Source organism: Colias philodice, chromosome 11, assembly GCF_061535455.1.
Source record: "Colias philodice isolate Cphi_HAF_F1 chromosome 11, ilColPhil1 Martin Lab GWU primary, whole genome shotgun sequence".
In the NCBI taxonomy this organism is placed as follows: domain Eukaryota; kingdom Metazoa; phylum Arthropoda; class Insecta; order Lepidoptera; family Pieridae; genus Colias; species Colias philodice.
This window is the reverse complement of record NC_143096.1, coordinates 3,183,327-3,208,771: the sequence shown is the minus strand read 5'-3', so window position 1 is coordinate 3,208,771 and position 25,445 is coordinate 3,183,327. Positions and strand designations below refer to the sequence as shown.

At 33.4% G+C, this 25,445-nt stretch overlaps 4 protein-coding genes across 14 annotated transcripts in view; 2 read left to right on the top strand and 2 right to left on the bottom strand.

Moving 5' to 3' along the window:
* Positions 1 to 2,212: 2,212 nt before the first annotated feature.
* On the bottom strand, positions 2,213 to 2,900 carry LOC149484426 (uncharacterized). The gene has a single exon (XM_089700356.1). It carries the CDS (start codon positions 2,894 to 2,896, stop codon positions 2,213 to 2,215), a length of 684 nt encoding a protein of 227 aa, XP_089556482.1. The 5' UTR covers positions 2,897 to 2,900.
* A 650-nt stretch (positions 2,901 to 3,550) lies between these two features.
* Positions 3,551 to 25,445, bottom strand: part of LOC149484423 (calcyphosin-like protein) — a 52,714-nt gene continuing 30,819 nt past the window's right edge. Inside the window, exons 1-8 of one of the 5 annotated variants that reach the window (XM_089700589.1) lie at positions 18,516 to 18,665; positions 13,607 to 13,687; positions 7,913 to 8,066; positions 5,970 to 6,066; positions 5,400 to 5,480; positions 4,933 to 5,057; positions 4,216 to 4,300; positions 3,551 to 3,928 (exon numbers count right to left, since the gene is read on the bottom strand). In XM_089700589.1, the coding sequence (XP_089556715.1) occupies positions 3,827 to 3,928; positions 4,216 to 4,300; positions 4,933 to 5,057; positions 5,400 to 5,480; positions 5,970 to 6,066; positions 7,913 to 8,066; positions 13,607 to 13,616 (654 nt within the window). In that variant the 5' untranslated portion in view covers positions 13,617 to 13,687; positions 18,516 to 18,665 and the 3' untranslated portion in view covers positions 3,551 to 3,826. Of the gene's footprint in view, positions 3,929 to 4,215; positions 4,301 to 4,932; positions 5,058 to 5,399; positions 5,481 to 5,969; positions 6,067 to 7,912; positions 8,067 to 9,036; positions 9,173 to 13,606; positions 13,688 to 17,711; positions 17,816 to 18,511; positions 18,666 to 25,445 lie in introns of those variants that run through there. The other 4 variants (XM_089700591.1, XM_089700590.1, XM_089700587.1 and 1 more) reach the window with 4 other exon arrangements.
* LOC149484425 (18S rRNA aminocarboxypropyltransferase) lies at positions 20,674 to 22,020 on the top strand. Its single transcript, XM_089700535.1, has one exon. The coding sequence runs from the start codon at positions 20,812 to 20,814 to the stop codon at positions 21,547 to 21,549; it is 738 nt and encodes a 245-aa protein (XP_089556661.1). The 5' UTR covers positions 20,674 to 20,811; the 3' UTR covers positions 21,550 to 22,020.
* stan (Protocadherin-like wing polarity protein stan) overlaps positions 23,070 to 25,445 on the top strand; it is a 145,231-nt gene continuing 142,855 nt past the window's right edge. For all 7 annotated transcript variants that reach the window (XM_089700548.1, XM_089700549.1, XM_089700546.1 and 4 more), the window contains exon 1: positions 23,070 to 23,254. The gene's annotated coding sequence lies outside the window, so the exon portion shown is untranslated. The remainder of the gene's footprint in view (positions 23,255 to 25,445) is intronic.

Genomic DNA, 25,445 nt, shown 5'->3' with positions numbered 1-25,445 from the left:
ACTCATATTAAATAACCTAACCTAAATACGCTAGGATTAAATTATGACAAAAGACAATAACAACTTTCTTTGATTCTTGACACTGAAAAATAAGGTAGGTATAGAACAAATAGTAATTTTATTATGTTTTTGTGTATGTTTTATTGTGTTTAATTCCAGAAATTGATAGGAAAATTAATTAAAAAGCTTCTGGTTATTTATTTACTTAAATTAATGATATTTTTATTTCCAAAGATTATGTCGTGTCACGTACAAAGATCACATAGGTAGGTACCTACTTTTGACCTGCTAAGCATAAAAATATAGTCTTGTTTTATCTAATTTTATGACCAACTTAGATACTCCACGAAATATGGTTTTATTGCCAATGAAACACGTAATATTATATCCTAGAACATCTACATAAGAAAAGCCAACTTCTCATCCTGACCATAAGTAATAACTTCGATTTTTTGCGTTTATTTGAACCCGTTTTAAGACTTTAATAATAACATTGATGACGATCTCATTTGGTCTCAGGATTAGGTTATTTAGTAAGGAAGCTAAGTTGAAACAAAGTCAATTGTGTTCTGAATTGATTTAATGAAAAAGCAAATACATTTTAACCAAGTTATTATACATAGGACATTAATTTTCTTACGTCGTTGTTCCGTTAAAGTAGAGTTCATTCTTAAAACCTTTTCCTAGAATTTTGTTCCTTTTAAGTTTTTCGATAATGGCATACTTATGAAACTCTTTCAAATGTAAAGAGTAATTGAAATCAGTGTTATTCAAAGACACTGTTGAAGTTGCTCGCGAACGATTATTTAATCTTACTGGAATTTCTTTGAAATTGGTCTGATTCTTAACATCTATATTTTTGAGATTCATGCTTTTTAGATCATTTACCACCTCCTGTATTGAATTGCTCGTCGAATCGTAAAAATAATCTTCGTCGTCGGACTGTATTTCTCTATATTTGTCCAGATATCTCTTTATTTTACTTTTGGATATAGTATAATGTCTTTGTCTTTTGTCATTTTTTTTAGCTGAATCAGTAATATTTTTGGTAGGTTTTATATCAACGAAATTGCAGGCATCTTGCTTTATTTTGCTGAATATTTTACACGGTTGTAAGCCCAAGTCTAGGAAGAAACTTTCTATCCAGTGTGTGTAGTAGAAAATAATTGTAACAAGAATGATACAAACAATAATAGCCCCATTGTAGACGCAATATGAGCCCATTTTCGGTGTACAGCCGGAGGAACAACTTCCAGATTTAAGACATTGTTTAACGAAGCAGAACGCACAGCACATGGGTAAAAGAGAACAAAATTGCAGTATCATCGATATGTAACTATGAACTGTATGAATTGAGAGGCGTATTAAATCTTCAATCGCATACAGAGTTGCAATAAACACCCTTGATATCATTTGCAGAGCACAAATTATTGGAACATAAATCGTATAGCACATTATAAGTTGCTTTTAGTTCAGATCATAAATCGGATATATTTTTTTTAGTTTAATTTTAATGTTTTTCATTTTTTTTGATACTTTAAAATTTTCATATAGTAACAAAACTGGTGATGGTACTTCCTTCAATTTACATTTTAGAATGACATTTCGTTGACAATGTGATTTTTAGTTTACTTGTTTTAATTATTTTTAATTTCCTGTGAATTTCCTGTATGGATTCAGCATTTTTTGAATACGTTCATGCCATTTAAAAATCTTTATCGACACTCGACTGAAAACCATGTATTAAATACGTACTTATTAATAATCTAATGTTTATAGTAGGTGTCTATTTAACTATTACAAATAAGCTCTCTCTCATTATCATCAGATGTTGTTGTATGATGTTCAGTATAGTGAATAGTGATGGACCACTTATATGACCCCATAGCACACCCATAGTTAACGAACATGCAAAGCAATCGTCAATCTATACATAAATAGACCATCTTCGCAGATATTCTATGGATATAATAATAAATAATAAAAATAAAATAATAAAACTCCAAAGCTGCTTGACTGATTCTCCCTCTGATTTCTGCCTTTTAGAGGGATGAATATTTTTCATCCCTCTAAAGAGTAAGGCAGAAATCAGAACAACGTTTGCCGGGACAGCTAGAATATATTGAGAACAAAAACAGAAAAAGGTACACATTTATAAACTTTATTAAACACAAACATATTAAATTATATAGTCGTGACAATAGTCGGCAAATTAAAAGTTAGATAATATTGTAGTCCAATTCTTGTTACTATTAGGATTTTCAGTTCGTCCTAAAAGCTTCGGGAAAAAGAAATTATTTCTGAACACAGTGTTCTTTTCCTCTGTAGGTTCAGATACTGATTCAGCATCTGCTTCTAAAAGATACTCCTGAGTTGGGTTTTCATTTAATGTTTCAGCTGTTGACAGCGCTTCATAATATAGGAAGGTGGGTTCAGAATAAGTTGTAGTATCCGTTTCATCTGTATAATCGCTTTCATTTCTAGAACACTCTGTAATATCGCCGGGGGTGGGCACAAATCTCAATTGGGTGCTCCGGGTTTTGATGTAGCCTAAGCTGTAGAATATTTTGTCTAAAACGCCCGTCGCTCTGAAGATGAAGAAGAGGATGATAATCGCGATAGCGGACATGATGCAGTCGCAGGCGCCTCCCCTGTTAACTGGGCAGGGTCCACCGCCACCGCACATAAAACATTTCAACCGTGCCGTAAGCAAGAACACTGCGCAAATCGGTATCAATGATATCATTTGGAGAAGGAATGATATGAAGTTGTACAGGGTCTGTAGTATCATTCGAATCAGATTCTCCAACATGAGGATGACGGTCATAAAGACACGAACAAGCATTTGGATACCGCATATTACGGTTTGTAGGACCGCGTGCACCGTTCGACACATCTTGAAATTACTGAAAATTGAGAATCATATAAAATAAACGTATTTTATTGTAAAAAATCGGATCTTTTAGAATAGTATTGCAAGGTGACACGAAGGGTTAATTTTCAGAATCTTGTTTAAAATATATTGTTTGTAGGCAAATCAGACGGAGTAAGTAATACTCACTTTTATTATTTATTTTATGCGGGTTAATTTATTTCAACATACTAATGGCAACATACAATAACATTTTTGGATACAATTGAAAAATTCACAAAAAATAGCACAATGACACAACAACTATCAAAACATAATTTTATTATTCTATCAATATCCAATTTTATCCATAGAGTAATTGAAATCAAACAATAAACAATAGATTTTTGTACTTTATTTTTTTATGGAGAATTTCTAGTAGGCAATTTTTTATTGCATATGGCTACCATTAATTGGCCATTGTCACTAGCGAGTCGCGATTGGTTCGCAGACAAATCTGCGAGTGAATGTGTACTTAGTTGAAAAAATCTTGAAATTCAAGAAACTTTAAAGCGATATAATATTTTGTAGTAGTACATAGTTTCTACTCCACCATGCTTTAAAATCTTGAAATCATCCACACTAATTTTAAAATTAAGAAAGATTTCTATGGGCGGATACAAAAAATAAAACAACACAAATTTTTAACCATTTATTAAAATAATCACGCAATAATAATTTAATAAATCTTTTAATATTTTTTTTTTTATAATAACATACATAATAGTGTATAAACAGTGCAAGATACGCTTGTTTAACCCGTTTTCTTAATTTAAATGCGACAAAAAATGTTACTAAATTTGCACCTTCAAATTGCGCATGGGTCGAAACAAGCCATAATATATCTATCTCTCTTTTACATGAAACGTGTTAGGGATATTGAGGTGTGAGAGAAGGACGGATATATGTTCGCGCTTACAGCTTGAAAGCTTGACGCATCATTAGGTCGAAATAGCAATCATTGTCTATGGAGACGCTGATGCCGCTGTAATAATTCATAAACTCCTCGAGGGTCACCTGAAATATTTTTTCAAATGTATTAAAAATATCATTTTTATGAGAGATTTTCTGAGATGAAGAAAACTTCAGCATTTTCCCCAATTTCATTAATCTCAACGTTGTGTCAAAAAATAAACACAATGCGATTAAAATAAGAATGGGATTGGCCTAGCGCCATATTGTGACTTCAAAAGAAATGATGAATGAATTTTGGTTAATTTCATCAATATTTTACTTATTACTCTACTCTTTTTACTAGTGACTAGGAATACTTTTTTTAGAATTAATAATAGAAAAAGACAAACCTTTCCATCAATGGATCCCTCCGTTTCGAAATTAGCGAGGAACTTATTCAGCACCTGGTCTGCGGTTTCTTCACCGCTCATATATCTATAAATGTTAAGAGAAATAATTAATAAACATTATCAATTACCTACTTGTCTAGATATATTTTGAGCTATTCAATTATAGGTTATCCGTTATAGTTGTCTATAGAAATGATTAGGGATTAAAACTAGCTACTTTTGGATTTACTTTGGGGTCTATAGCCAACCCTTTGACTGCTAGGTGTACTAGTGTACACACGTAAGAAGTGAAACTTCTTTATGACCTGATTTTTCAAAAAATAATTTAATATATGCAACTTTACATAAATACGTCGAATCACACGTGGTAGGGTTAAGAGAAAGATGGCGCGTAACAGAAAAATGTCACGCGTAACGAAAAAATGTTACACTAAATGTTTTTCCAACCCCGAAAAAGAAGTTTCATTTCAAAAATATTCTGCATAGTTGTTCATTTAAGTTTATGAAGCCATTCTGTTATGTACCTACATATATTTTATTTTTATTGAAGTGAAGCTTCTTTATCGGGGTTGGACAAAAATTTAGTGTAACATTTTTGCGTTACGCCGTACGCGTGACATTTTTGCGTTACGCCATACTCGTGACATTTTTAAAGTCATAAAGAAGTTTCACTTCTTACGTGTGTACTCTAGTACACGCATACATTTTTTTACTTACCTTGGATTCGATTTAACAGCATACACGTTACGTATATCATCGATGGTGATCACTCCATCACCGGTCTTGTCCAGTTTCTTGAACGCTTGCTCCACTATCGCGCGACGAGATTCCGACATTGGTGGCTAGAATATATTAAAATTATTATTATTTATTAAAACTTGGATATATAAGCTGAGTATAGACATACATTTATAATATTTAGGGAGCCCATTATTTCAAACAGTAAATTGAAGTATTTACCTACAGATAAATTTTCCTTAAAGATAGACGTAGAGTTAGAGACATTTTTTTAAGTGTCAAAATGATATGTAAGTTTGTTCTGCATTTTATGCAATTTGTAAACAAGGTATATTTAAACAGAACTAGATAAAGTTATCTTATTACGAGTCGATCAAAATTTACAGTACAATCAATGCCAGCTTGTTAGTTTTGGATTTTATAAGTGAAATTGAAATGCTTCTTACCCGAATATGGACAAGAAACTCGTCAAGACTGATGGATCCGCTCTTATCCGTATCAAATTGGTTGAACAAATTTTCTGCATCCTGTAGAAACGAAAAACATTGAATTGACATTTATTTTCATGTTAGATAACAATAGCGTTTAAAGTCTCCTATTTGTAATCATAAAGGCATTATTGATATATTATTTCAAAGCAAATGTTCGGGACATCCGATTTAAACAATTTTAATTGTTGTATTCAACTTGTCATTACTTCTACTCTAGAACCAGTACAAAATAGTTCTGTAACAAAATTTCCAGAAAATGTTAGAGCTAAGTATATAGTTAATCTATTAGGCATTGATCAACGCTATAGCAGCAGTTGAATAATATGTGGAATACTAAATGTATTAAAGCTTACGGCCTAAATGAAATGGTCTTGAATTTATATTTTTGGTTTTATGGCATTCAAATGCTTTATAAATATAAATTTATAAAGAATAGAATGGAATGAAATGGTCTTGATAATAAAGGTAAATCATGGTGATGCTATTGATGATAATGCTGATGCCGAAGTTTCGTATAATATTTACCGCTTTGCTCAGTTCGAGGCCAGTTTCTTTGAGGCCATTGATAAACTCCTCTTTGTTGAGCTGCTTGCTGCCATCGTCGTCCATTCTACGGAATACTCTGAAATTTTTGAAAATAAATATAGTCAGTTAATCGAAGAGTAACATCAAGAGAATTTGAGCCTTGAGGCTTACCATAGTGTTATAATATTATCTGTGATCAAACACACATCGACTAAAGAAATGCTAGTTAGGGTAGGTATAATAAGGAGTAAGATTGATGTAAGTAACAAAAAATTCAAATACCAAAAGCACACTCAGTCCGGAAACTTGGTGATTTGTAATATCATTAATCACATTCGACTAGGTTGTTAAAAATCAAAACCAAGCTATAAATACAGGCTACCTCTAAATGTCTGATTGGATTAAATTTAATCCGGTTGATCAACGGTAATTACTGTCAAGTTGTTGCCCTAAATGAGCCAGATATTTACCTAATATAACATTTTGCAATTACAAAATCACACATTCAGCCCTTGTTAGGCGCGGGTCAAACACAAGCGGCGCGGGCGCGGGCGTGCCATAAGCGCACCTCTTGAATCTGTTTTGCACCACGTCCTTCTTATACATTTTGTATGAAAGAATTTTGGAAAGGCGACGAGGCGGCACGCCACGGTTGCGCCGCGGGCGTACCGCAGGCGTACCGCAGGCGCGCTTCCCCCATCGCAACCAAATAGAGGTCAATTCACGGTCATACACAATCAAAAACAAATCGGGTGGTAGGAGACGGTAGCCTGTCAGTCAAAAATGTGTTCTCTCTGTGTAGAATTATATAGAGCTGCTATTACATACCCTTCTTCGTTTTGTTTTTAAAGGTGAATTGAATTAATCGATGAAATGATTTACACAGGTGATGGCAGTAGGGAAAGTGAAAATGAAGAAGAGCATAATGAAAGTTCCCATGTATTTACAATGTCAGAAATAAAGATAATCCTGATTTTGATTGTGTTTTTTATTTATTTGTAATTGTAATAATATTGTGGAATGATCAGTACTGTAAATACTTTTGAACTGAGATTTTAATGATAAGATTTATATGGTTTAAATGTAAACCTGTGTTTGAAAACCATATTTTATCTATACTAATATTATAAAGAGGAAAGGTTTGTATGTATGTATGGTTTTCACGCATAAACTACTGGACCGATTTTGATGACATTTGGCACAGATAATCTTTAGACCCTGAGAAAGAACATAGGCTACCTTTTATTGCGAAATATGTACCACGGGCGAAGCCGGGGCGGACCGCTAGTACAATATAAATTTTGTGTTATTTTAACCTTCTTTTCTTCCATCATTACACCAGCTGTACTACTTTAAAATTACTTTAAAAGTACTATAAAATTTTCCAAGTAAATTCCAACATTTCCAACAAAGATATATTTGCAATCGTGGGGTTATCCTCGCTATTTACTTACAAGGAATTATCAAAACAAAATCGTTACTTTCAAATTAATGTTAAACTCTTTTAGCACAAAAAACATAATTTTACTAAATTATGCATGAAGAAAATGCATTTAACCACTCTATATAAATATCATTTTCGGACGCCAACAGCGCGCCCGATGCGCGCCGGCAGGCGCGCCGGCAGCGCGCCCGATGCGCGCCGCGCAGCTTGTATATGTCCCGCGCCTTATAAAGTCTTGTCGAAATACTTAGGACGAAGACGACACACCAAATTTATTGCCACTTTAACATTGTACCAACATGGACACTACACGTAACATCTAAAAGTTAAAGACGTGTCAGAAGTGAAACTTCTTTGGCATGATTCAAAGGTACCAAAATCGTCACCTTATTCCATGACGTGACTATATTGCCATGACGCGACCTTGAAATTTTACTCTCGACGCGCCTAAAGAAGTTTCACTTTAAAAATTGTTTAATTACTAAATATAAATAACTACCTCCCAAGCCCCAAGATCCCGACGGCTCCCCTTGACAAGCAGAGTAGCCGCAACTTTTCCAGAGGATCTGTTGTATTCGCCAACGCCCTGGTGCTCTTCTGTATGAGCTCCTCATCCTGGCGAGTGGAAGCGGACTGCGGGCGGTGCATTGCTACTGCGGGTTACATTTTTGTATTGTGAGGCAATTATTTTATGGCAACTATATCGTAGAATTATTGAGGACAAATTATAATAGAAAAGCTTTTATAAGACCACTATAACTTGGTTGTGATTTGTACAGAAATAAAAAGCTTCGATTAAAAGTTAATCATGCCCATAATTCAATGTCTCATCAAGCCGTTGTCGCAACTTGGAAAGAAATGAGCCCGAGATATTACAACTTAAAGTAAATATATTTTATAAAAAAAAACGCTTAAAACAACATACTTAATATGATAAAAAATATTAAAGCAAAAACAATGATTCTCTGAAGACCAACAAACAAACATCTGAACTTAATTATTATATAGGTACCTACGCAAAAATATAACGTATCACATGGATACCTACTCAATTAAATCTAATAACATTATAATATGCTATAAATAAAGTTTCAGTACGCGCCCACAGCGCTACATTTCAAATTAACTAGCAACCCTGGTAAACACCTATAAGTTAGAGCCAACATTATCTATTGGGGTTAAAAACCCGGCGATACCAATCAATATCGACCTTTTTAATAATGTAACTTATTGTCCTACATAGGAATTATGAAACGCGTAACGAAGGATATTTTCATTTATAAAATTAATATAATATACTAAAGTTACTGATATTTCATAATCATTTAGAAAACTACAAAATATGTTTTCCAAATTTTCCGATGAATTTTTCCGGAATAGCTAAAAATAATATACGCCATACCCGTAAATATTAAAAAATAAGTATTTCAATGTTCACTAAAAATCAAATCAGATCCTAAACTAATTACTGTGCTCAAGCACAATCAAAAGCAAGGAAATTCCCAATTTACAAGCCCTAAGATTCAAGAATCAAGCCTTGAAATATCAAAAGAAAGCCTTTCGAGCGTTTATTACGATTCCATATAACCAATCCCCTGTAACTTTAATTAAATTTAAACTCACTATTCGACGTCATCCTGTATTTAGCACGATACATGATGATGGAGCCACTAAAAATCTAAACTAACAATTCAATTCAGAGACATTTCACGCAAACAAAAACACTGAAAGTTCGTAAACGTCTTCATAGTTCAAGGGGTTTGTTACGACTGGCTTCACTATGTATTCCTAATCCTATACACTTCGTGTGTAGGTATATCTACTAATAGTAATTAGGTACGTATACACTATATAGATACATAGCTAGAGGTATGTTCCCAAAGGAATCAACCTATTAAAACAGCCGATCCCATATTCTGTAATTCGTAATTTTTCCAACGTAGTGGTAATTTATTGAGGCCAGACGAATGATAAATTACTTTGAGTACCTAATTAGTTAATACTATTACAAGGTAACGATGTATACAGTGAAATTTAAGTCCAGCAGGTAGCTCTACATCTTAATATACCTATATAAATCTCGTGTCACAATGTTTGTCCTCAATGGACTCCTAAGCCACTAAACCGATTAAAATAAAATTCGCACACCATGTGCAGTTCGATCCAACTTGAGAGATAGGATAGTTTAAACATGTAGGTACCACTGGCGAAGCCGGGGCGGACCGTCTTCTATACTAATATTATAAAGAGGAAAAGTTTGTAAGTATGTATGTATGTATGTATGTATGTATGGTTTTCACGCATAAACTACTGGACCGATTTCAAAAATTCTTTCACCATTAGAAAGCTGCATCTTTACTGAGCAACATAGGCTATATTGCATTTTCAAAAAAATTAGAGATCCTTACCAAAAATGCAATAATGTAACCCAAGGTGTAAAAAATTCCTCAATAAAACTTCTGTCATCGCGTGCGCTGCGGAATCTATTGAAGATAGAACAAAAAAATGTTCTACGGTATTATAGAATGGATCAATATCTACAAGAAAGTCCGCGATACCATACGTCCATCTTCAGTAGTTATGTTACTACAACAAATTTTTTACGTTTTCAAAGTAAATAGAAGTGCCGACAGTAATCAAACCATGTTATCCATACACATATATTAATCCTTATCCCATTAAATGATGTTTTATTATACTTAGACTGTTTCAATACCAGAAAAATACTTTTTAAATGAAAAGAATTGGATATTCCATTCAAAAGATATAACGAATTTTTAAAAGTGTCAATCTACAGAAAATAGTAGGTATACTGTTCGAGCAGGCCGTAGTGCGGGGGTCACGGTCCACGGAGGAACTCTACCAATATGCGTCTTAACGGAACACAGTGGGGTTTTGGTCGGTAGGAATCTGACATAACCCACGGCCGCGCCTCGCCCCTCCCCCGGAAGCCGTGGGTATCTATGAAAGATTTCCCCACTTAAACAAAAAAAAGGCCGTAGTGCGTGACGGGGTAAATGTGATTTTCATGTGATTGAAAATTAAACCTATAGTCCGACCTATAGTAGACTTTTCACTGTAACGATATCGCTATCTATGCGGGTGAAACCGCAGGGCATTGCTAGTAATATATATAAATCTCGTGTCACAATGTTTGTCCTCAATGGACTCCTAAGCCACTAAACCGATTAAAATAAAATTCGCACACCGTGTGCAGTTCGATCCAACTTGAGAGATAGGATAGTTTAAACATGTAGGTACCACGGGCGAAGCCGGGGCGGACCGCTAGTATTATATAAAGTCAGCTAAAAATTTTTCAGGATATTTTTTCTATATTGATAATCCTCAATTGTTTCGGGTAAACTTTTGAGATACTTTTTATTTCAAATAACAGAAACTGAAAGTAATTTCCCAATATATTTTGATTTATACTGATTCTTTTCAATCTTCCTTTGCTATGTAGGTAGACTCTCTCTAGCTCTACAGTTCTTAAACTTTTCTTTATGACTTTAAAGGTTTTCTTTCACTATTCCAACAATGACATGAAACCAAAACAGTCCCTCTACCTGTTATTATTTAACCTTGAATCAGAAAGGTACCTGAATTCTTTTAATTAAAAGTATGAGTCTTTATTGAGAAGCGTGACAAACGCTTTTACCAAATTTGGTAGGTCAAGTTTTCCCTTTGTTACCTCAGTTCAGGGACATATGAAGCTAAGTTGCGGTGAATATCCTTCAGCGAATAGGTACATTACATTGCCCAAAAACGAATTCTGGCTACAGATCTTATCGTAAATAATACGTTAGTCACTGTTGTGTTTGGAGAAAATTAGTGCTTGGGTACTTTTAGCGTTTAGCTACTGTTAAGAATGTGTAAACCTACCTATTGGGTATATGAATTCAACATAAATGGAGTTACTAAGTAAATAGGTTTTGAAAGGAAATTATCTTCAGCCAGCATATTATAATAATATGTTTCCATTACACCACCTCTTGGCTCCTAATCCTATGAAGGTTTAGTTTGTAATAGCAAGATGTTGAACATTTTACCAAAGACGGCTTTACATCTTGGATATTTTCTTCACGGTCTTTATCTTCTTCTATATTATTTTGTTTGCATTATAGTATGAATAGTTTTGGAACTTGAGCCTGGAACCAGCTAACGTTCTTTATTAGTAAAAAAGTTTAATACTACAGCTAATTAAATTCAGCATTATAATAAGTTGCGGGTACAATACTATACTTTATAGCTTTTTATTTATTTTTTCACACCACTATAGGGAAAAGTCCTAAGGGCTCGAATTGTATGATGTCGTGTGTCGGTCGCGTGCTGAAATGTATTCCAAAATAAATAGCATGCAAGCGATTTTATTACTCACACAACACAATTAACAATCGACGGCTGGTTATAGTAATGAATAATGTGTGTTTTCAATTTTCACTGTAAAAAGTTTTCGAATACCAACCCGAGTTGATACAATGTATGGCAATTGAAATCATATATCTACATACAATATACATTTATTTGAAAAATCATATATGCAAAGAAATGAATTAAAATGTCTATAAATACATACATATGAGATTTTTTTTCTCGGTAAAAATAAGATATCGAAATAGGCGATTCGAAAATTATTTAAAATTAACTTGACTTTATTCGAAAGGATAGCTTTACTTTTACAATATTAAGCCCTTTTAATAATGAAAACTAGATCTTACTGACGAACTAATTGTTGTTTACAAAATCATTATATGTGTAAGTAGAGGGATGCGTAGTAATAATTACTTCTAGCCCACTTTACTGTAATTGTTTTATGTACGCAGTACGCATTACCTACGCGGTAGTTTAGTTCCGTTTGAATACGTAGTATATTATTATTAGTCTGTGGTTCCGTTGTTTTATCGATATTAAAACTCATTTTAATAAAAATATTTTCTTGTTTACTTAAAACTAAAAAAACTCATGTTTTTTATTTTTTACTTACTTACAATTTTTATGCTAAGTTCAAACGTCGAATATAATAAAATAATAATTTACCTATCTACTAACTAGGTATTAATAGTAATTATATTTTTAGTAATAAAGTTATCCTCTATTATTTTTTCATTTAATTTGAAATAGATAAGAAAAGTGTGTTCATCAATCCATATTTTATAAATATTAAACCAGTCTAATACTAATGTGAATTATACCTTCGGCTCTACAGACGCAAGTCATATATTAGTAATTACATATATCGATCTAGTATTTATGAATTATGAATCACATATACCATTAGGCTTATCACAGATAATGTCCACTGTCATAGTCTAGAATAATTGTTATGTATTTGGTATTTCACGACCATGACTCATTTTATAGGCTTGGTAATTGGTGTATTGTCTACATCGTGTGTTTAATATGACACAAAGTAGGGTATGTCTATATAACTACGTGTAATAGAGCGAGATCTTTTAGATTTAATCCGAATTTAATTAACTATTAAGTAGGTACTTAACCATCTTTTACATTTAAAATTGAATAATACCAGGTTATTTTTTCTATCTCTACTCTCTACTCTACTTTTTGTAAAGCAAGCCTATTTTTTAAATAAGGTACTTAACTACATATTATACTCTTAAAAAATGACTTTTAAAATTAAAAGTTTTTCTTCGTTTTACTCAAAAGCTTATCTATTTTGCATTTATTAAAATTTTACTAGTAAAATGAAAATGTATGCTATAGGTAGCCGATACGTTAACAATTGAAAAGTGGTGTATGCCCGCATAATAATTACGGTAACGGTACCTACTGTAAACGTTGAAGCAATTAAAGTTGATCCTTACAAGTATCGCCAGTCAATACCCGTACCTACCTACATATTATACCCGAGTATAACACTAATATTATTTAAGTATGCATTAAAGGAATTTATTATATATTTATTAATAACTTCAGTAGCTAGGCCTCTCTCTCTATTTTGCAGGCTATTTATTTTAAGGTGATGTTTCGTCTAAATACTAATTTTATTTAGTCTGTTAAATAACTGGCACATCAGTGATAGAGACAAACAAAAATAAATCTCGGATAATCGATAGAAAACATAATTTGAACTTATGAACGACGAAATGAAATGTCGAAAAACAATTATTGTTTCCCCTACTTTTTACCCTCCACATTACTACACGACTAGTTACAGAATTTACAAACTTACCAGCATCCATGATATTCAGCTGGCTATTGTCTTTATCGCCCTTCGCTGTAGGCTTCGACGAACTCTCGTAGTTGAAGCAGGCTGAAACAATAGACTCATATTAGCGCTGAGAAAAGCTTTTTTGAAAAACAATAGGTTTCTTTTTGACATACATTATAGGTCGTGCTTAAATGGTGTCAGAAATAAATCTTGAGGTAAATATGACTAGATTTATAGCACAAAATTAAGTGCTAAACGTACTAAATTATAAACATAAACAAAACAGGTAGGTTCCTATCTACAATTGATAAAATATCGTTTTATTTATTTATCGATAGGTATTATTTATTTTCTGTCCCAAAATGGCAAAACACATATTTATGCATAGATTTCACCTTTTTCTAGTGCATTTATTAAATTTATAGGATTTTAATATCGATAACCATTCGATGAATCACATTGAAAAATATATCTAGGTACCTACTCAATTGACTGCGTTTTACACATTAAAATTCATACAATCAAATTGATAACCCTAAGACGATCCTCAACAAGGTTTGGCTGCTAATTCATGTGGAACAGAGACAATCCATTCTATGCACGAAGCATCAAGCATGAAATATTTAGATCAATACAGGGTGTAATCGTTAAGTGTGCACAGGCGATTTTTCCGTAAGTATTACAGATAACAAAAAACTTTAAACTGATATCGAAAGTACTTAACCTAATGAGTAAAATGGCCGTAATAAATTTTTAAAAATAAATCGAGAAATATAAAAAAAAATATCTTTAAACCCTCCCATACATTAAGTATGAAATATGAATATCCCGTATACATTTAATATGAAGGATTTTGCTTTCTTTTTCTTTTTTGGTTTTCTGCTTTAATTACTTCGCAAATTTTCCGGATATTTTCCGGGGATTTTCCGGGCATTTTCCACGCTTTTTCCGGACATTTCCACGCATTTTCCGGATATTTTCCAGACATTTTCCGGGAATTTCCCAGGCATTTTCCGGGAATTTTCCACGCATTTTCCGGACATTTCTCAGGCATTTTCCGGGGATTTTCCAGGCATTTTCCGGATAATTTCCGGGAATTTTCCAGGCATTTTCCGGAAATTTCCCTGGCATAGCCTGTAAATGTCTGGAAAATCCCCGGGAAATGCTCGGAAAATCCCCGGAAAATGCCAGGGAAATGTCCAAAAAATTTCTGGAAAACATCCGGAAAATTCCCGGGAAATGCTCGGAAAATCCCCGGAAAAAGCCTGGGAAATCCCCGGAAAATAACCGGAAAATGCCTGGGAAATGCTCGGAAAATGCGTGGAAATTTCCGGGAAAATCCCTGGAAAATGCCAGGAAAATATCCGGAAAATGCGTGAAAATGTCCGGAAAATATCCGGAAAATATCCGGTAAATGCGTGAAATGTCCGGAAAATATCCGGAAAATGCCTGGAAAATCCCCGGAAAATGCCTGAGAAATGTCCGGAAAATGCCTGGGAAATGCGTGGAAAATCCCCGGAAAATGCCAGGGAAATGTCCGGAAAATGTCTGGGAAACATCCGGAACATCCCCGGGAAATGCTCGGAAAATCTCCGGAAAATGTCTGGGAAAATCCCGGAAAATGTCTGGAAAATCCTTGAAAATAACCGGAAAATGCCAGGGAAATGTCTGGAAAATATCCGGAAAATGCGTGGAAATGATCGGAAAATGTCCGCAAAATGCTCGGAAAATCCCCGGAAAATATCCGGAAAATGCGTGAAAATGTCCGGAAAAAGCGTGGAAAATGCCACTTCAAATTTGCGAAGTAATTAAAGCAGAAAACCAAAAAAGAAAAAGAAAGCAAAATCCTTCATATTAAATGTATACGGGATATTCATATTTCATACTTAATGTATGGGAGGGTTTAAAGATAATTTTTTTGATATTTCTCGATTTATTTTTAAAAAATTATTACGGCCATTTTACTCATTAGGTTAAGTACTTTCGATATCAGTTTAAAGTTTTTTGTTATCTGTAATACTTACGGAAAAATCGCCTGTGCACACTTAACGATTACACCCTGTATATTATGACCGTCTACAATGTCATAATAGTGATAGAGTGCATTGTAATTATTGCGTCAGATATTTTCCATTCATGAGGTACGATTGAATCTATTTAGAAAATACCTACAAAAAGATACATAGAGCATTGATTAATGTGCATTTCAAGTGCGAAAATATTGTTGGAAATTGGAATTTAAATTTTCAAAGGGATCGGAGTAACGGAGTATTAAATAAGTTTATTCAGCATAGTAAATTAAAAAGTTAATAAAAAGTGCAGAGACAATTTATCTGCCCACCATACACTAAAGTGCAGTAACAGCAAAATCACGATTTCGAGTAAAACGCATTTAAAGTTAAGAATTGATTTTAAAAAATCAACAGAATGATAAGCAAAAAAATTTGAATGCAGAAAGGTTGTAAAGGCATAGGTTCACACGTTAAAGCAATAAAAAAATATATATCTTAATAACTGAATTTATTATGGCCATTTATTCTTTTTGGTGCCTATTACTGCATAGCCTTTTTTGTAAAAAATACCATTTTAAACTTAGTAAAATGCAACAAAAAGCCCTATTACTGCGTTTGGATCAGTTATTTTGTCAAGAAACCCAACTAACATGCAGTAAGGTCAAAAAAATACTGCATTTTAGTTAGTTTTTTAAGAAAAAAGTGTTCAATTTACTAGTGCAGTAAGAAAAATAGCTAGTTCACAGTTGCAGTATTTAAAACATTAACTGCACTTTAGCTAGGAATAATCATATCTGTGTCATTATGCTATCCAAACTAATCTGCAGTAATGCTGTATTTTACTGCGTGTTAGTCAGTTTATAATGATAAAAGAATGTTAAGTATTCACAACTAAAATGCGACAAGCTTTGATTTTACTGCATTTTATAGTCCTTTTCATTTAGGATGATTCCTGTGACACTTCATCGTGTTCCGAATTACGTATTTTATGTTTAAAAAGTCAAAATAATTTTAGTGCATAATATTTTTATTTTATGGCTGCATTATTACCAAAAATATAAAAATGAAACATCTTAAGCTTATAAATCAAAAACAGTATTGTTTAGTTTAATATAATGAAAAATAAAATAAAATAACACAAAAATATAATACCTACGCAATTCGTGTACATGAAATGGATCGTTGAAAAATCATAGAGTTGGAAAATCATATAATCGGCGCCCATCTTGTGATCGTTTGTCAATCGAGTCAATCGTATGTACGAGTATGTCAGCCTTGTATACAAGTTGCATTTTTATATTGATACTTTACGTGGTATTCTGTTATTTTTACTAATTGTTATTGTTGACTTTTTGTTGCTGTTGTTTGCTAAGTTTCCTTAGTTAATTGCTGGCGAAATGCCGAAAAAACTAATTTTGGTACTTTATTCAAATCGATTTCATTTCCATATAGAATATTATCGATTATCGGAAACAATTGATACGATTTCAGTAACCGACATCTCTACACGTGTCAAAAATCGATGTGTCACAGAAATCATCTTAGGTGGAAAGGACTATAGTTGGGAGTTCGTGACAATAAATTGTATTTTCTTAATTTGCAGTAAAAATAGCTTGTATGGCGGTAAATTTTACTGCGTATTAATTTTTTTTTTAATTTTTTTCCAGAAATATAAAACTATCTAAAGAACTGTAAAATTATATTGCTTACTGCATTTTAGTTATGAAACCTTAAAATTTAATCTGCAGTATAATTTATACTGTATTTTAGTTGGGAAATCACGCCAAATTGTTAATTTTTTTCGTTTGCAGTAAGTGAAAACTGTTAAATAAAAACCATTCTTATAGTCTTAGAAATAAGTAAGTTAATTCAATAGAAAGCTTAAGAAACCCGCTTTCAGAATCACTAATAAAACGAAAAATCACAAAAGGGCTGTTACTGCTCTTTAGTCTCTGGTGGGCAGTTATGTTTTGCTTTATATTTTAATATATCACTCACTTACCTACTTCATAGTTACATATTTTTTTATTAAACAGAAACAAATATAACACAGAATATTATTAAAGAATGCTTTACCTTTCCCTTCAAAAGTTTATCGTAAAATGTTTACTCACCGATTTGAACGAAATATATGATGTCAAAGCGGCTATAGCTGAAAGCCACTGTCTCAATAATGATGTCTGAATACAATGTTACACGCTATGGGAAATCGATAGCTCTAATTATGCTATACAACAAAATGTGAATAATTTAAAAGCTCTATTATTTTGCCGCATAAATCCATGATACGGTTGTTATCTCTACTTATATATACTCATCTATACATATGTATAAATTAATCTCATACCTAAATGACCTATAATTTTCGAAACAAAGCGTTGACTTTTTATTGGTCCTTTGTCTTTGGACAGTAATTAAAAAGCTGCATTACTAGTGCTATTTACTAACTTACTATGCAATAAAATGCAACGTGACAATGCAAGAGCTTTTATAACTCATAGTTGAATTTGAGTTTGAATAGGTATGGATAGGAAAATAGGTACATATAAAAAATTCCGATTGTAAAAATTAAAAATCACTTTTCTGTGATACCTACCTAAATGTTTGTACTTACCTAAACCTAATTTGCGTTCAATAGCATCATAGAACTACAAACACATTCCTTTTTTTTTTCAATTAAATACACAATAATATTAGGATGCAGAAATAATTAACTATCACCGAATTTAAAAAGTAGATACCGAGTAGGTATACCTACGTTCCGACTACTAGTAGGTAGATGGCTATATCAATTTCAATTACTTGTTCTTTAGTATTAATTAAAACTTACTAATTCAAAACATGCCTATCTCAAGGCATAACAAATTACATAAAACACCGGCAATTCTTATTCATTAATAATTTCAGTACTAACTCACCTTATATAGTTACGTATAAGTATATTTGTAAGATTTGCTTCTTTACGGATAGTTACGATAAAATTTAAGATAAAAACAGGCACTATGAGGTAAAACACTGCAGATACTAGGGCAAGACTGGCATACGTAAGAGACTAGAATCTAGATGAAGCTATGACACATAGTACGACGTTGCAGAGGCGTGTAACCTTCATCCTTATTTGATACAGCCAAGTTTGTTTGTTAGGTGTAATATATAAATTGTTTACTTCCGTTAGTTAATCATTAGATGAAATCGCGGTTTCTCCTGCTTATGAATCCGCGGGCGAAAGTAAGTATTTGTAATTGTGTAATGTGTATGGCTTATATTTTATTCTAATAGATACGTAAGCTGTTTTTAAAATCGTTTTAGTCGGGTGACATGTTCAGAAACTTGTGTCACACCAAAACCTCACGAGCGCGATCGCAGGTATAACGAGAGAGAGACGGACCGATCTCCCGTCTCATCTCGAGCGCTGCCACCAATAAGACGTTATCACGTAAACATCTCGATCGTAAACCTTTTCGTAAACCTACTTTACAAACATCCAATTTTTTTTTAACGTTGGGAAATGCATTTACGCATCCCCCTCTGCAGTTTTTCTGCGTGAGGGGGTATGTGGGACTCGCGAGAAGCCATACCAACTAATAACCCAACGGTGGCCACCGTTCACCTTCGGCGGCAGGGGTTAACAGCCAGGCCTTAGAGCGTATACGCACTATGCGGGTAGCCGCATTGCGGGTAGCCGTCCGGCTGACCGCATGCACAATTATGTACGTAATATTCATTTCTATGCGCACTGCGATGCGGCTACCGCAGACCGCACAGTGCGCATAGAAATGAATATTACGTACATAATTGTGCATGCGGTCAGCCGGACGGCTACCCGCAATGCGGCTACCCGCATAGTGCGTATACGCTCTTATACCCCCACCGCGTACGCGGAGAGTGCCGCGACTTGGCGACTCACCCAAGCATAGATACGTACCTAAGCTACGCCAATGCCGATTAGCAACAAAATCTGTGCAGTGATTTTCATGTGAAAGAGCACCATATGCAAACTTAATATATCCATACATAATACATTCTAATAAACTTTCACTTGTGGGATTAGAAGGATTGTAAGTAGGATTGACTTAAATCTAAATATTAGGTATACAGTAGTAACACCGCCTACCTATGTAGCTAAAGTTGTTAGACAATAGGCATGTATTCCATCCTTATGATGAATAGTTCGATCCTAATACGTTTAATGTTTCTATGAAACGTTTTAAACTACACATAGTTAGATCCATTTTCGTTATCATTGTGTAAACAAGTTTTATACTTATTTCTAAGATTACCCAGCGTTTTACGTAGGTACTGACTGTAAACTACATATTATTTAAATATAGTTAGTATTATTTAATTCGTACTTAGTTTAATTAAATTTTACTTACGAGTTATTGAAACTGATTTTCATTAGCTCGAGTCCTAAAAACATAGAAATTTAAACATACCCGCCATGGAGGCGCTGCTCATACGTCCCCGAGTGAAATCAATTTTGAATAATTTATTGTCCACAGAAAAAAAATTCACGCTGAATTAATAGTAATAAAAATAGCTGTGTTTTTACTTTATTTACAAGTATCAATGTAGATATTTCTATAATTAGTATTAATAATAAAATAATTGCACGAAATATTACTAAATGACATTATCTTTCAACGTTATTTTTTCGAAGTTCGGCCAGTATCATTTAATTTGTAATTACATATATAATTTGTTATCTATTAAAAAACAATATTTGATAAAAAAAACACAGAAATTAACAGGAAAGGTGTTTATTTTTTAAAGTGAAACTTTTATTACATCGTCTCAAACTTTTTGGTCTGTGTAGCGCATGTCGCGTGTATCGCGGCTGCCGAATATGTATACCTACTCGGCAGCCGACCGTCACGCGACATGCGCTACACAAAGCAGTGTTCGGAACCGTTCGAACAGTTTCACTTTTACCGTGGTTTCATAAAACCACACAACATTTTTTTCTATAATATTTTTTCCTTTTTCGTAATGCTAATAAACGTTTTTAAAATTACAACAATTTCGTATTAGCTACTCTGTGCAAAAGTGTCGTCTGTCATTGTCATTACGTTGACATATACTGTCAAGTATTATCATGTGTCAAAAAGGCTGAAATGTTTTGCAACAAATAAACATTCTGTGTTTGATTTTTCTTTACTTTGATGAAAGTTGAAAAGAGTGTATTATTTATTTTTGCCTAAATGATAAAGAGCTATGGCGCCAGGTAAAAAGAATGCTGCGCGTGGCAAACGTTCAAACCAGCACGTGCCTAGAGACTATGCAGAAAGGATGCAAGATTTAAGTGTCCAATCATCAGAAGAAAGCGACTCATCAAACAGTTCCGACGATGAAGGTTCTGAAGCCGAATTTGCTGTGAGCATGTGGGATTTAAATCACTGTGATCCGAAAAAATGTTCCGGTCGAAAACTACTGCGACATAACCTAATAAAAAACTTAAAATTGGGTCAGCGGTTTCAAGGATTGGTGCTCTCTCCTGTTGGTACACAATGCGTCAGTCCAAATGACAAGGATATTATTGAGAAATTTGGTTTGGCTGTGATAGATTGCTCTTGGGCGAAAATCGACGAGACTCCATTCAGTCGTATGAAGTCGCCACATCCGCGATTACTGCCGTTCTTAGTTGCGGCCAATCCAATTAATTACGGGAAGCCGTATCAATTGAGCTGTGTGGAAGCGTTAGCTGCTGCTATGTTTATCACTGGTCATAAAAGGGAAGCAAAGTTTTATTTATCCAAATTCTCATGGGGACATTCATTTTTAGAGTTAAATTCGGAAGCCCTAGAAGCGTATGCTTTATGTACTGACAGTAAGAGTGTGCTGGAAGCACAGACTAAATATTTACAAGATGTTGAAAATGAAAAGGACACAAGATCTATGTGGCCGTCCAGCAGTTCAGATTCAGGAACAGATAATGAGACTAACAAATCATGATTAAACTATATTAGGATATATTTATTTAAGCTTTATTTTAAGTGTACTCAGGCCTGAATGGGCTGCGCCTTAATTGATTTTCGATAATTTGTCAAATAAAATCACTGACAAGTGATGGAAACATTATGACACTGTTAAACATAATTAAAAAATAAATTGTAATATTACGGCTGTTAACTAAACTCTACTTGTTAATCTTGTTAATAAATAATTTATAGTAATGTTAGCTATAGCTTGACTGCAAGTGTGTACTGCGCCCTGGGTATGTGTGGTGAGACAGGGACCGGGTAAGAAAGAGCATGAGTTAGAAGTTAGAACGAAATGGGACGGTTGGTACTCTCCCCCGCCTCACTGCGCACATTGTACCTTAGGTGCGGTACAGCGGTTGCAATCAAGCTATAACAAAATCAATAAAATTATGAAAAAGCAACTGTAATTATTTCTATGTATTAAATATAAATTGTTGACAAATTTAGTGTTTTGATTTCTATTTATTAAAAAAATTTATCAGTTATCATACATTATTTTTGCTTTTTAAATAAATTATTGGACTTGCTGTGACTTTATCCGCATGGAATTATTCAACAAGCCTAAGTTACTTTTTATTACATCAGCTATCTGCCAGTGAAAGTTCTGTCAACATCGGTAAAACCAGTTTAGCCAGATAAACACAACTATTTTATTTATTTGTAGCCAAATGTTCTTTACTACATAAGTAGAGATTGTCTAATCTAAAAATGAACGCCCCTCCACTGTGTTTACGCTCACATTCAAAGTACGTGTATAGACGCAATACACACAAATTGGTCTGCCTCATTGGTCGTTCAGTCCTCCAGTCCTGTCCATGCCCGAACGACAGGACCAGACTCCCCGCCATACAATGCTAGGCACCTGAACTGATCGCCCGATTAGTTGACAAATCAGTGCGCGAAAGTCAAAGTTTGCAGTAGAATCGCCGCGCGCACACATATAAAAGTGGTTCAATAATTATTTGTCCTCACACATTGAAACAATTAAGTTTAGTGGAAGGGCGTTCATTTTTAGATTAGACAATCTCTACATAATATGTATTTGAAATAATAGGTATTGAAAAAGAAACTCATTGGTTTTAGTACGAATTAATAAAATTAAATTGTTTATCTCACAGAGCAAAATATATATTATATCTTTTTCAAGTTTTGAATTTCAGAACCAGATGTGAACTTCAAATTTTTTAATTTGATGAAAAAATATTTCGTCGTGTCTTCATATCACAGACAATATATTATTATGTCTGTGCTTCATATTTCATAACATTCTTGTTCAACGATTAAATCAGAATTGAATTTAGCGCCATCTATTGAATTTTGTTTGAACTACATTGTATCCACAATGTATAAACTTGGAACAGCGCCATCTAGAGTAAACATTTGTCAATATAAAAAGTTGCCTCACCTATCTAATAGATGGCGGTAATAACGTTGTAGAGTCCGATTACCTCAAAGCTCTCATGTGTCCAGTCGTCGAGGTTTCGGTTACGATAAGTTTAGTTTGCTTTTGTAGTTCAAGTGTGGGAGTTGACTTATGTTGAGCGAAGTTATTGTTTGGAACACGCGATGTATTAAATAATACAATATATGTGTGAGTGATTTAATATTTTGTGTTTTCTGTGTAGTGTTTATGAGTGAACTTATTTGAGTGTAACGGACAATTTTCAACTGATAAGGTAACTTAGATAAGTAATTATAAGTTAAAGCCTTACTTTAGTTGCAACCTGTCACGCAGGTGTCTCGAGTCACTAACCTCCGATGAAAAAAAAATGCTTTCTATGGATAGATTAATAAAATTATTTGATACTTATTCCGAAATGAATTTTTTTAAGCAAATAATATTATAAAGTTGTTTTATTTATCATTGTGACTGTTTATGAAAGAAAAGTTCTTAGTGGAATATTACTATTAGTGAACTTTTAAGTAAATCTTTATTCAAAAATGAAAATTAAGTACATAAAATTATGTTTTTATGTACTTAACGAAAATGTAAATTTATCCTTTAAAAAATAAAAAAAGGAAAAATAAGTTAGGCTTTATGTAGAAATGTAAAAGCTCCGAACTTTTTGCTCGATTGTCCAAAAGGAGGTTATGTTTTTCGATTTTATTTAATACTAGCTTTCCGCCCGCGGCTTCGCCCGCCTTATCTAAAATCTTAATCATAATTATATAATTTGGGGTATTCCCCAGGTAAGTATATCTCAATGAATTTTTTTAAATACAAAAGATTCAAAAATTATAATTAAATGTCATCTTTAAGAGATTTGATAGGGACACAGACATAGATAGACTACGCAAGTACCGCGATCTGTATGAAAACCAAGCGTGTCATATTTTTTGTACTGACCTTGACGCGTTATGACGTCACGAGCGCTTTTTAGTGATGGTAATTTCATTTTACGCTAAATCGATTAGGACGCCACTCTCGCGGCGATTCTAGTATCGTCCTATCCCATCGAAGTAAATCGAAAGAAATCAGATCAAACTAGATCTATGTCTAAGAGGTAATTAAATAAATGAATCGTAATCGATTACTAAATCGATTCAAGACAGAAAAATGATAATTACCATAGACAGAGGAATGATAAAATAAATTTATAAACCTTTTAATATTCTAACAAGTAAACTAATGTGTTTTAGCTTTTTCTTACATATGCCCATTGAGTTACCGTGTACTACGTACTAGAGAGGCCATCGAAAGAAAGTAATGAAACTGTCAATCAATCAATCTTTATGTCCCGTTGCATCAATCCATTTTTCTTTTATGTTCGGGTTACTTGGAAAACTGAAAAAACAAACATAGTCTAAGCAATAAGGAGTTTTCTTAAAAAACTCCCAAGATGACACTTTAACTAATGGCGTCCATGTCATAATATTTATTTTTAGTACCTTTGTATTAAAATACTTAAAAGTTCTAGGTCAAGTCGTATTAAATGACAAAAAAAATCTATGCCTTTTTTTCTGAAAAATTGCTCCTTCAAATTATCATTTTTCTGTTCGATTATAAAATCGATTAGAATCGAGAACTGTTGCATCAAATGAACATCACTAACCACAAAATTGGACAGAAAAATGAGAACAGAAAAATGAGAAGACGCTATTCATTGCTTGTTATCATACGACTCGATCTTTACCGTGCCAAGTAAAAGCCGCAATGTATTCCGAATCATTTCGTATGATTTGGTATCCGTGTTTGTCACGATCGTTTTCCACAGATATTCTTTATTTGATTTTAAAATAAATAGTGCATATTCTGATTAGAAAATTACTTACCGGTGGAAGGAAACATCTCTGCTAACTCGGCCACTCACAGCTGTGGAGTTTCTACAGTTTATAACGGCGTAATTCGGCATTTTACTTTATTCAGCTTCACGTCTTTCCTTGGCGAACTGCAAGCGCGGACTGAGTGTAGGCCAGCGTCAAGTAAGTTTCATAATCTTAGTTTGGAAACGGGAAGTACATACACTCGCTTAGTCTATCTTGATACATGTCTGTGGATAGGGACGAAAATGTATTTAGGTAGTTGCGCTTTATTATAGAGTCATCGAAATAAGCTTTTTGTATAACTTAAACTAGGTACCTAGGTTGTAGGTAAACCTGTGCGTTAAATTCTATTCTAATCTAGTTTCCAATTTCAAATTTAAAACACGAAAATGGAAATGACTATCATACTACTAATAGATAGTTTGTAGATAGTTGGAACTTAGTAGATACCAATCCTAGAGCTTTTAAAATCTTATTTATTTTCATATACCTACCTAGGAAGCAATAAGAATATGTGGGCACTCTTAAATTATGTTAAATGTTGGTTAATAAAATATTTATAATTTTTATTGTCAGTCTAGGTCAGTCTACACTCTACAGCAT